This window comes from Zingiber officinale, chromosome 4B (assembly GCF_018446385.1).
Source record: "Zingiber officinale cultivar Zhangliang chromosome 4B, Zo_v1.1, whole genome shotgun sequence".
Taxonomy (NCBI): Eukaryota; Viridiplantae; Streptophyta; class Magnoliopsida; order Zingiberales; family Zingiberaceae; genus Zingiber; species Zingiber officinale.
The window spans coordinates 98,617,897-98,628,912 of record NC_055993.1 but is presented as its reverse complement, the minus strand read 5'-3'; the positions used below and the strand labels follow the sequence as shown (position 1 = coordinate 98,628,912).

The 11,016-nt window shown below is 40.2% G+C and overlaps 1 protein-coding gene across 1 annotated transcript; it reads left to right on the top strand.

Moving 5' to 3' along the window:
* The first annotated feature begins 1,059 nt into the window (after positions 1-1,059).
* Positions 1,060-3,463, top strand: LOC121975667 (terpene synthase 10-like). The gene is made up of 7 exons (XM_042527451.1): positions 1,060-1,355; positions 1,426-1,699; positions 1,773-2,157; positions 2,223-2,441; positions 2,518-2,656; positions 2,743-2,988; positions 3,079-3,463. Exons 1-7 carry the CDS (start codon positions 1,125-1,127, stop codon positions 3,373-3,375), a joined length of 1,791 nt encoding a protein of 596 aa, XP_042383385.1. The 5' UTR covers positions 1,060-1,124; the 3' UTR covers positions 3,376-3,463.
* Positions 3,464-11,016: the final 7,553 nt, after the last annotated feature.

Sequence of the window (11,016 nt, the reverse complement as noted above, 5' to 3'; positions counted from 1 at the left end):
ATGAATTTATTAATGGCGGGCTCCTACAAACATGTGAATAGGTGTTTTAATATTTTAGTGCAAAAGGTTATCATGTGACCTTGTAAGTTATAGATTAAGTCATGAAAATAGTTTCTTACCATGTAGAGAAATGCCACGTATAATAGATTTAATTTAATTCAACCTTTTTTGGAAGTAGAAACTTTACACCGGTCTCTTTGAAGGCAGAATGTTCAGATGGAGATCCCCTGATCCTAAATAAGTTCTGATCCTTTGTTTATTTATTAATTGAGTGGATTGGATCCTATTTGTTACACAGATGAAGTTTAATCTATTCAATTAATAAATGAACAGGACCTCTTCTAATCCAAAGATTTAGTCACAAAATATTCTATCATATTGACATTATACATGTGAAAAAACAGAATTAATTTCTTTAAATTTTATTGTCAATTTTGAAAATAGCTATCAGGGAATTTGACAGCTGGCTTGAAATCAAATTAGAAAAATGACAGATTCATTTGTATGTCCCTTTTTGTTATTAAATATTGTTAATTATATCAACTTTCATTCATATCATTAACTGTTCAAAAATAAAAAATAGGGAAAAAAACGTGATAGTTTTGAAAATAATTTCAAGAGGGATTTGACAGCTGACTTGAAATTGAAAATAAATAAAAAAAATAAACTGTGAGAATTTATACCAAATAAATTTTATTGGTTCGACAAAATTAAAATATATTTTCTACTGTAATTATAATTAAATTTGTAAATAGTATTTGAATAATTATAACTATACCAATTACCAATCAAACTAGAAAAAAAGAATTCGAGTCATTTGTTTATATCAACTTAATTCACTCATTTCATCAATTGTTCCAAAAAAATATAGGGAAAAAAGTCACATTACTTACGATGGAATCACTGTATAGTGTGTTCTGTGTTCATCCTTTGTATCTCTGGACGCTGCCATTTTTAATTAAAAACTAAACTTCACGTGTTAAAAGTTAAATTTTTTTAAATAAGATTGTGTAGCAGATAGCGTGAGGCTTAATTGGGCTATATATATACGCTGCACTTGCTCTTCTCCTTCCACCAAATTTGAGTTAAGATTTAAGTTTAATTGATAACAAACAAGAGCGGAAATGGCTACTCGTCAAGCAATGTCTTTTTACGCTCCCATGATATCCGTCTCCCCTCGCCGCCCGATGATTGTTGCTGCCGTCGAGCCGAGTAGTCGACGGACGTTCCGGCAAATTATGCAGGTTCGATCATGCAGTGGCACTAGTCATGTAGCTCCCTTGCGGCGGTCGGCGAATTATCATCCAAATATATGGACGGACGAGCATGTGCAATCCCTCACGAGCACTTCCATGGTATGTGAGCGTGATTGTTCGTCGATCGTCGAATTTTTTGTGTGTATAACCATTGTTTTGTTTTCTGTAGGTGCAACAAGAAGAGAATCGTGAGAGAATAAACGTACTGAAGGAGCAGACCAGGAATCTGATACGCGAGAAGCAGCAAGTAGCAGAGCAGCTTCAACTGATCGACCAACTGCAACAGCTCGGCGTGGCGTATCACTTCAAAGACGAGATTGCTGACGCTTTAAGTCATCTTCATGCTTTTTTAGACCATGTGAGCTCACAGCTGAAGGACGATCTCCATGCCACATCGCTGCTCTTCAGGCTCCTCCGAGCAAATGGCTTCTCTGTTTCACAAGGTAATTAATCAATGATCACTAAGTAATCAATTGCTTCACAATTCTGACTGTTGCTGTTTGCAAAATTACTTAGATTTGTTCGAGACATTTAGAGACGAGAATGGAAACTTTGAAGCTCGCTGTGAGAACCAGATCAGAGGGCTTCTGAGTCTGTACGAAGCTACCTACCTCGAGAAGGAAGGAGAGACTTCGCTGAAGGAAGCCATGGATTTTGCAACAGAGCAGCTGAAAGGATTCATGGAGGAGGGATCTGTTGCTGAGGCTGGCGGTCTCAGAGAACAGGTGGCCCATGCGCTGCAGCTTCCACTGAATTGGCGGTTGGAGAGAGTGCAGCACAGGTGGTTCATTGAAGCATGCCGTGGCGACGACACCATCAACCCTCTCCTGCTGGAGTTTGCTAAGCTCGACTACAATCTGGTTCAGGACATGTACAAGAGTGAACTCAGAGAGCTCTCCAGGTATATCAATTGCAACCGAGCATATATACTTTCGAAGTTTTTATAAATAACAATTTCAAATGCAGATGGTGGTCGGGGCTCGGGCTTGCAGAGAAGCTGTCATTTTTCAGAGACAGATTACCTGAAAACTATCTGTGGGCACTTGGTTTCACTTATGAACCAGAAAGCTGGAGATGCAGAATGATCCAAACAAAGGTCATCTGCTTTCTTACATTGATTGATGATATTTACGACGTCTATGGAACCTTGGATGAACTCCAACTCTTCACTGATGCCGTCGACAGGTGACAAGCATTCACCATCATCGACATCAAGTCATGTTTATCTCAACTATCTAAGATCGAGTGAGTTTTGTTGCAGATGGGACTTAACTGCCATGGACAAGCTTCCAGAATACATGAAATTATGTTTCTTTGCAATCTTCAACCTGGTGCACGAAGAAGGCTATCGGGTGATGAAGGAGAAGGGCTTGGACATTGTGCCTGATTTAAAGAAAGCAGTAAATTATAAACACTAATTCAATTTTCTTCATTTTCTTCTTCTTCTTTGTTATTGAATGAGTTGCTGTGGGTATTAAATTTTCAGTGGGGAGATCAATGCAAATCATACTTTGAGGAAGCAAAATGGTTCCACCATGGCCGAACCCCCAAGCTCGAGGAGTACATGGAGAATGGACTGGTATCAATAGCTGGTCCAATCATTCTATCTCACGCTTACTGTGTGGCCAAAGACTTAACTGGAGAGGCCTTGAAAATTTTTCCCAATTACCATGAGATCACACGCTCCTCTAGCATACTTTTTCGTCTTTACGATGATATGGGCACTTCCACGGTAATTTTATATACGCACACACGTTAATTGTATCTAGTTGAAGTAATCAAACTCATTGGAATCAAACAACATTTACTTTACTTACTACAGGATGAGTTAGAAAGGGGCGACGTGCCAAAATATGTTCAATGCTACATGCACGAGAAAGGTGTCTCTGAGGAAGTGGCGAGAAGGGAGATAAGAGAATTGATGAGGAAATATTGGAGAGAATTGAATGCATCTCTTAGTTGGGATTCTCCATTAGAGGAGTACTTCATGAATATACAAGTTAACATCCCTCGGACGGCGCAGTTCTTTTATGATCACGAAGGAGATGGATATGGCAAGGCATATGGAGAAACTAAGTCTCAGATCATATTGCTATTATTCGAACCTATCCAAATTTAAAATGAATTCATATAAATTGTACCCTCTAGCCAGAGGGATCTATAAAGTATTATCGAATTAAATAAATGGAAAGTTTATTCTATTGTTATATATCAACTTTAACAAATTTGGTAAACACTTATTAAAGCTGCATTCTGAAAACTCCATTGAGAAGGACATTACTTTCATTACAAGCTATTCAAGTGACGGATTCGAACATTAACCTCGAGTATTAACAGCGCATTGTGAGGTTTTACAGGTTCCTCCTTAACTTTCAGATGCTATGAAAAAATAAAAGATAATCTTAGTTAGTCTCATTAATTATCTTCGGAATGATCAGTTCGGCTCACGGAAGTTTTCTATTGGTCACCAAGATAAATCAGAAAGCTCACGCGATGGCCAGCCCAGAAGTCTAGCATATTTTGATTACGCCTTTTATTTGAAGAAAAAATTTCTATAAATACACTATAACTGAGATTTGAACCACGAATATCTAGATGATAATTTAAATATTCTACCACAACACCATAATCTCAAAACAAAGTAAGTAAAGACAAGAACAAGTTGATGAGGTCCAAGTACATTCTTCCCAAGTGGAATATCACCTGCAGAAAAAAGAATTCTCATCGAAGAATGTCAAAACTGATTTGGGAAACCACCAAATTGTACGTACAAACCACCGTCGCACCTCGACTAGCCCGTGGGGGCAGACTGATTTGGGAAAAGATGATATGGTAAGCTGTTTATGAAACATTTTGCCTCTCATGAGTTTTTCTTTTCACAGTTGAATTTTGCTATATCATGCTTTTCTTTTCCTTCAATTCTATGTTATATGTAGTTTTTTTTTTCTTTCTGTGTGTGCTCATGTACAATCGTCTCATACGTGCAAGTTATAGGTATCCTTCCGTTTATGGCCACTGATATAGTGCGTGATCGTGGGATCAGATAGATGATGTGGTTGGAAGTCAAGCTCACAGGCGGTCAGAGGTCAAACCCCTGTGGCGGTCCGAAGTCAAGTCCACGTGTCGGTCAACAGTCAGGCCTACGTAATAGTCAAAAGTCCACCTATGCGGCGATCAAAAGTATGGGCTATGTGGTGGTCAAAGGTTCGGATTACAGGATGTACAGGGGGAGATAGGCGGCTTCAGACTCGCCGAACAGGAGACACAGGTCAGGACATACAGGTCGGATATACAGACCGGGATGTACAGATTAAGATAGGCGGCTTCAGGCTCGACGGACAAAAGACACAGGTCAGGACGTACAGGTCGAGATATATGAATCATGACGTACAGGTCGGGATATATGAATCGGAACATACAAAGTAAGAAGTACAGGTCAGTACGTACAGGTCGGGATATATGAATCGGAACATACAAAGTAAGAAGTACAGGTCAGTACGTACAGGTCAGGATATACGAATTGGAGCGTACAAAGAAGTACAGGTCAAGACGTACAGGTCGGGATAGATGGACCGGGATGTACAAGGGGAGAGGCGGCTTCAAGCTCACGAGACAGGAGGCGCGGATCAGTACATATAGGTCAGGATATACGAATCGGAGCGTACAAAGAAATACAGGTCAGGACGTACAGATCAAGAAATACGGAGCGGGACGAACATGTTAGGAAATACGGATCGGGATGCACAGGGCGGGGCAGATAGAATTGGACTAAGGTGAACAGGTCAGGACAGGTAGAAGAGGACTAAAGCTCACAGGTCAGGAATTATAGGACAGGATAGACAGATTAGGGAAAATAGGTCGGGAATCACAGATCGAGATATGCAAGACAAAATATGTGAACCAGAACGTATGAGGCAGGCTAAGGCGTACATGTCAGGATATACGGAATCAGGCTAAGATGTACAAGTCAGGAATTACAGGACAGGATTGGCAGATTAGGGAAAACAGGTCTGGAATCACAGGTCGAGATATGTAAGACAAAATACGTGGACCAGAACGTATGAGGCATACAAGTCGGGATATACTGAATCAGGCAAAGACGTATAGGTCAAAATAAGTGGGCACGAACTAAGGCACACAGGTTAGGATATGTGAACCAGGACGTACAGTACAGGATAGGCGGACTAAGGCAAGACATACAGAGCAGGACTTGCAGAGTAAGCGAAGGCCAACTAAGACAGGACAAGATTAGATGTACAGATCTGGATTTACGAAGCAGCAAATACAAGTTAGGAACTACAGGTCTGTATCCCCAGATCGGGGTCGGCAGGTAGGAAGACCAAGCTTAGGGTTAAGGAACTTAAGAGGGCGCACACTACACGACAAGCAAGGAAGGGAATCGTAACCACCCATCTGAGAATAATCAGGGTGTGTCAGGGAATATGCTAATGGTCCAAGGCTCGTTGCCCCTCGATCCCTCCTCCGACCTATAGGAGGATGCCACGTGTTACTCACCACCAGATAAAGTCTGACACCCGACATTCCCTGACACTCGTCAGACTCCAGAAACACCCACAGCTGTATAAAAAGGGAGGCTTCGTCCTTACGCAGGTACGCTCACTCGTCTTCACACACTCATCCTTTACTTTTCGTCATTTTTACTGTATTTCTAGAGAAAAAGTACCTGACTTGAGCGTCGAAGGGCCTAACCCGGGGACTTTTTCCCTAGTTTATGGTCTCTAACTACCTGGGTGCTTGTCTAAGTGTGTGCAGAGCCTTCGCTTGATCATCCCCGTCATCACCCCTCGTCATCCCCCCGTGGGAACCTTTCGCGCAGGTACCAGATCAACCAAGCATCTCCGCGACTTTCCGTCAACCCCGAGGACAGCGCAACCCGCCTCTGTCCGACTCAACTTTCGAACGGGATCAGCCACCCTTCAAATAAAACTTATATAAATCATTATGTAGCTTGTTGTACTTCATAGAGTGGCCTTTTTTTTCATAATTTAAAAGAAGACTGTTCAATTCGAATCAAATGTTGTACTGTAATCATACTAACACCCAGCAAGCCCATTTCCACCTGATAACTCCAGGTTTTATTGTAAGTTTTTTGGTTGTGGTGGTCCTGTTGGACCTCATTGGGAATGATTGTGAACTATGAAGGATGATGCGACATCTTCCTTTAGTCCCCACATGTCCCATATAGGTTAAAAGTCACATTAATTTATCAATCAAAGTCAATATGAAGTGGAGATATGCAAAGAGTCAGACTCATCCCAGGAGAAGCTTGCGACTAACCCACTTAGCCGCATATGTTTATCTCCAAAGACTCAAGTTTGATTAAGTAGAAGTCCAATGCACTCATCCTCAGTTCGGTTCCCGACTCCGACATACTATATGGCTCGATCTCAGTCGTCGACACCCTTCGTGGTTCTGTCTCAATCTAAGATTCTATTATCCTATCTTGGCCTCAATAACCAGTATCCTTCCAACTCAGTCTCAGGTCTCGTCCTCGATATCTACACTGACTCAATCTTAGTTCCAGACCTCAATGTCTACTTGCCTCAGCTCTAGGTCCATGCACCATCTCTTAAGGCTTAGCTCCTCTTCTGACACCCCTTTTGAATCAGCTCCAGGTCCTAGCACCATCTCTCAACTTCGGATTCAATCACCAACATCATTTCTCTCTTGACCATAGTCACCAGCACACCCTCTCTCAATATCAAATCCTGACATTTTCTCGGTCTTGGTCTCAGATTGACTTTATATATTCTCAAGGTCACTCCACATCTATGTCATCTCTTTCACCCACAAGATAGGTCTATGCTCTACACAAGCTTGCTGACGATGGCTGTGGATATTCCAAGATGCATGTCATCCAAAGAATAGGGGAGCAGTTACAAGATTGGTAGATATATATGGTCACCTAGATACCCCCTACTAACTTGTGGTGTTGGCTGAATGAGAAGGCAACTAACGACTATCGGATCTTATCCCCTCACTGGTTCCCACAATGATGATATTCTGACCAATGTGGAGATTCTCTCTAGATGACTACATAGACACTTACAGAGGTAACAACAAGGAGATTCCACACTTTCTTGAACTCCACCATGTTCTACTCTCCTTCTCCACCTTCTTCGTTTTGTATTTTCCCTTAAGTAAATCCTAACTTGAGCATCGGAGTGACCTCGGGATCCATCCCCTGACCAGTCTAACCCTCTTATGGAGTGCATTTCAAGTCCTTTCACTACAACAAAAATGTTAAAAGACAACATCACAAAGACAATGATTTTAGAAGAAACTATTGTGAATTTCATAAAAGATAACGATTTTTGATAAAATAATCATCTTTAAGCTCCCGTAAAATACAAAAGACAACAGTTTTGTGAAAACAATTATTGCTGAGTGTTTTTTTTTAAAATTAACAACACATTTTATAACGATTTTCTAAAATTGTTGTCTTTAAGCTCCTTTTTAGATGGTACAACAACAGTTTTATAAACTGTTGTATTTTTATATTATTTTATATAGTCAAAGACATTAGTTTTAATAAACTGTTGTCTTTCTTTGATTTTATTTTTTCACCATTTTTCCCCTTCGTAGTTTTTGTTGCATCCGTGTTTTGCTTTCCCTCTCTTAGAAAATTTTTTGGTGTTGTGTTTCCCCCCTTAGCCTCCCAAACCCTAAGACATTTTTCTTTCCCTCTCCTCATACGATTTGTTCACGCTATCGCTGTCGCTGTCGAACCCTAAGCATCTTCATCCAACCCCTTTTCGACAAACCCCTCTCCATGAACCTCTCCTCCGAACTTCTCTCAGCTTAACCCTCTTCCGCTGAACATCTCCGCCGAACCACCCATCTCTGCTGAACCCCTCTCTAAATGAATCCACAGTTGCACTGATATACCTCAGGTATGGTTGGCAAAAGTGCTTCTAGCTAGTTTCATGTGAACATTATAAAATTTTAAAATCTCTTTATATTTGATCTAGTTGACACTTATGAATGTAGCAATGTTTGTGTGTTAAAAGCTCATTTCAAATTTGTTTTAGAATGGAGACATACATTCTTTTTGTTTCATCATCTTAGAACGGTTTATAGGCTTTAGATAAATGAATTATGAAACAATAGTTTAATTGTGACAACATAATCAACCAGAATAATTGGGCTATAATATTTTATAATTACTTGTTGAGAGTTAATTAATGTTTGTTTTTGTGTGCTAAGAAATGATTATATATTTATACAGGCATGAACAACAAATGTACTTTACCAAAAGTTTGCTTGTCATTGTGTTTTTCATTAACTTGACAATCCATACAAGCATGCTCTGCAACTGGAAGTTTTTTTTCCTGATTAATGTTATCCTAGTCTTTTATTTTAAGATGCTTCCATCTTGTCGCTATTCAAAGTATAATCCTCTTATCTCTACGTCTATGCTAAATGTTTAAAACTATTGCAGTCATCACAATTAATATTAATTTAGCTACTTTTACCATAATAATTTGATAAAATTTAACAAATGTATTCCAACATAATTCACCAGAATAATTTTGTGTTGTTGGTAGCACTGCTAATTTAATGTGTCCTATTTATATAATTGTTTTGAAGGATTTAAGTCATTGTTGATTGCTTAGTTGTACGAGTAATGGACAAAGATTGGATGTCAAAGAATAGATTATTACATGAATATGAGATTGGAATAGAGTCTTTTTTGTATTTTGCAATGTGAAACGCTAAAGATTCAAATGCAATACCTTGCCCATGTGCAAGATGTGGTAATCTAAAGAAAAAAGATGTTCACACTATTGTTACTGCAAGGAATATCAGACGATCAAACCTGAGTTTTGATAATGACAAAGGGTTCTAAGTTAAGGATTATTGTTGTTCTAATAAGTTGAACTGAGTGTGCTGAAAAGTCCTATGTGATCTCAGGTAAAGGGAAAGTCCTAGCTATAGTTAGGCAATAAAGTCATAGTCTGGGGGACTGGGTAAAGTCTTGGTGGATCGAGAACATTGGGTGAAACTCTAGAGTCGAGGACTCTAGGTGAAAACCTTGGGGGTCGCGGACACCAGGTAGAAGATTGGACAGGTTAGGATCGGACGTCAGCATGAAGTCTTGAAGTCTCGGACGTTGAGCAAAAGTTCAAACGGTCTCGAGGACCGGTCGGGCAAATGGTAATTTCTCCTGAAAGGAGTAGGTGAGGACGTGTTCCTTAAAGAGAGAATAGTAGGCATCGGTTTGACATAGGGGTTCTAGGAAATTCAAAAGCCAAAATTAGACACTTCGAAGACTATTAAGTAGTTTTATTAACCATATTTTATTGCACTAATTTTGTCTTGCAGGGTATGTTTGGTATTTTGGATTAACATGTCTTACAGGAAGTGAAATGTACAAAATAAGCTCGGATGAACAGTGTTCAACGCGTCTCTAGGGCAGTTGGAGGCGCTTCGAGTGTCTTGGCGGAGGGCCCGCAAGGAGAGGTACAGAGGTTCCTTCCATGCATCTGAAGGCATCCTAGAGACTGGATGGAAGGCACCTTCCATGAGCTTGAAGGTGCCTTCAAAGAGATAAACTTCGCAGAAAGCAGACATTATCGAGACTAAAACTGTGGGGACAAGATGCACTGTTGGAAGCGCCTTCCATGGGGTTGACTACGCCTTCAACATCCCATAAAAGGAGTGCTCGAGTAGATGCTTGAATGAGTTCATTTTTTGTAATCTTTATCCTGTGCACTGCTCCATAGACGATCTGATGAAGTCGTAACGCTGCTCCGATGAAGCCATAACATTGCTCTGACGACTGAAAGCACGACTCTCTGAATTCCAAAGTTGTTGGTATAATTTTGATTAGAGTACTTTAATTGTATTTTTTTTGTACTTCATCTTTGTACTTGAATTTCTGAATTGATAGTGAATTACCCAAAGTAAACACTCAATGAGTGTGGACTTTTAATTAGAAGTCATCATAGATTTTAAACCAAGTAAATGTATGATCGAGACGTACTAGAGGGGGGGGGGGGGGGTTGGGTGAATAGCACTTGTGGCTTTTTTACACTTTTTGGAAAATAGTCGATCAGAATCACGCAGTGGAAATAGCCTATGACGACTCCTATTTCAAGGCCCGCGATCGTTATCACTTTCATTGGGAAATTCACTATCAATTTAGAAATTCTAATTACAAGGATGAGTACAATAAAAGTATAACTCAAATGCTTTACAATAATTATACAGACGACTCTTAGAATTCAGAGAGTCTTACTTTCGATTATCAAAGTCACATCTCGGAGTCACAGGGTCGTCCTTGAAGCAGCGCGCAAGAGAAGCATCGTAAGAATGAGTTGTTCTCAAGCTCTTGCCCAAAGCCTTCTTTTATGGTTGTTGAAGGCGCCTTCAACCCCATTGAAGGCACCTCCAGCTCTGATCCTTATCCCCACAGCTTCGGAGATGATAACTTCTGCAATCTACGAAAGTTATCCCTTCGAAGGCGCCTTCAAGAGCATGGAAGGTGCCTTCCATCCCTGCTCTAAGGTGCCTTCATGCGCCTAGAAGGCGCCTTGGCTCCTCTTTATACGAAGCTTCAGTCAAAGCAGCCGAGGCACCTCCAACAGCCCTGGAGGCACCTCAGACACTGTTCATTCAAAATTTTCTTTGTGCATCTAATTTTCTGCAAGACATATAAGTCCAAATACAAAGTATACCCTACAAGACAAAGTTAGCACAATAAAATATAAATTATAAATTATTTGATAGCATCTGG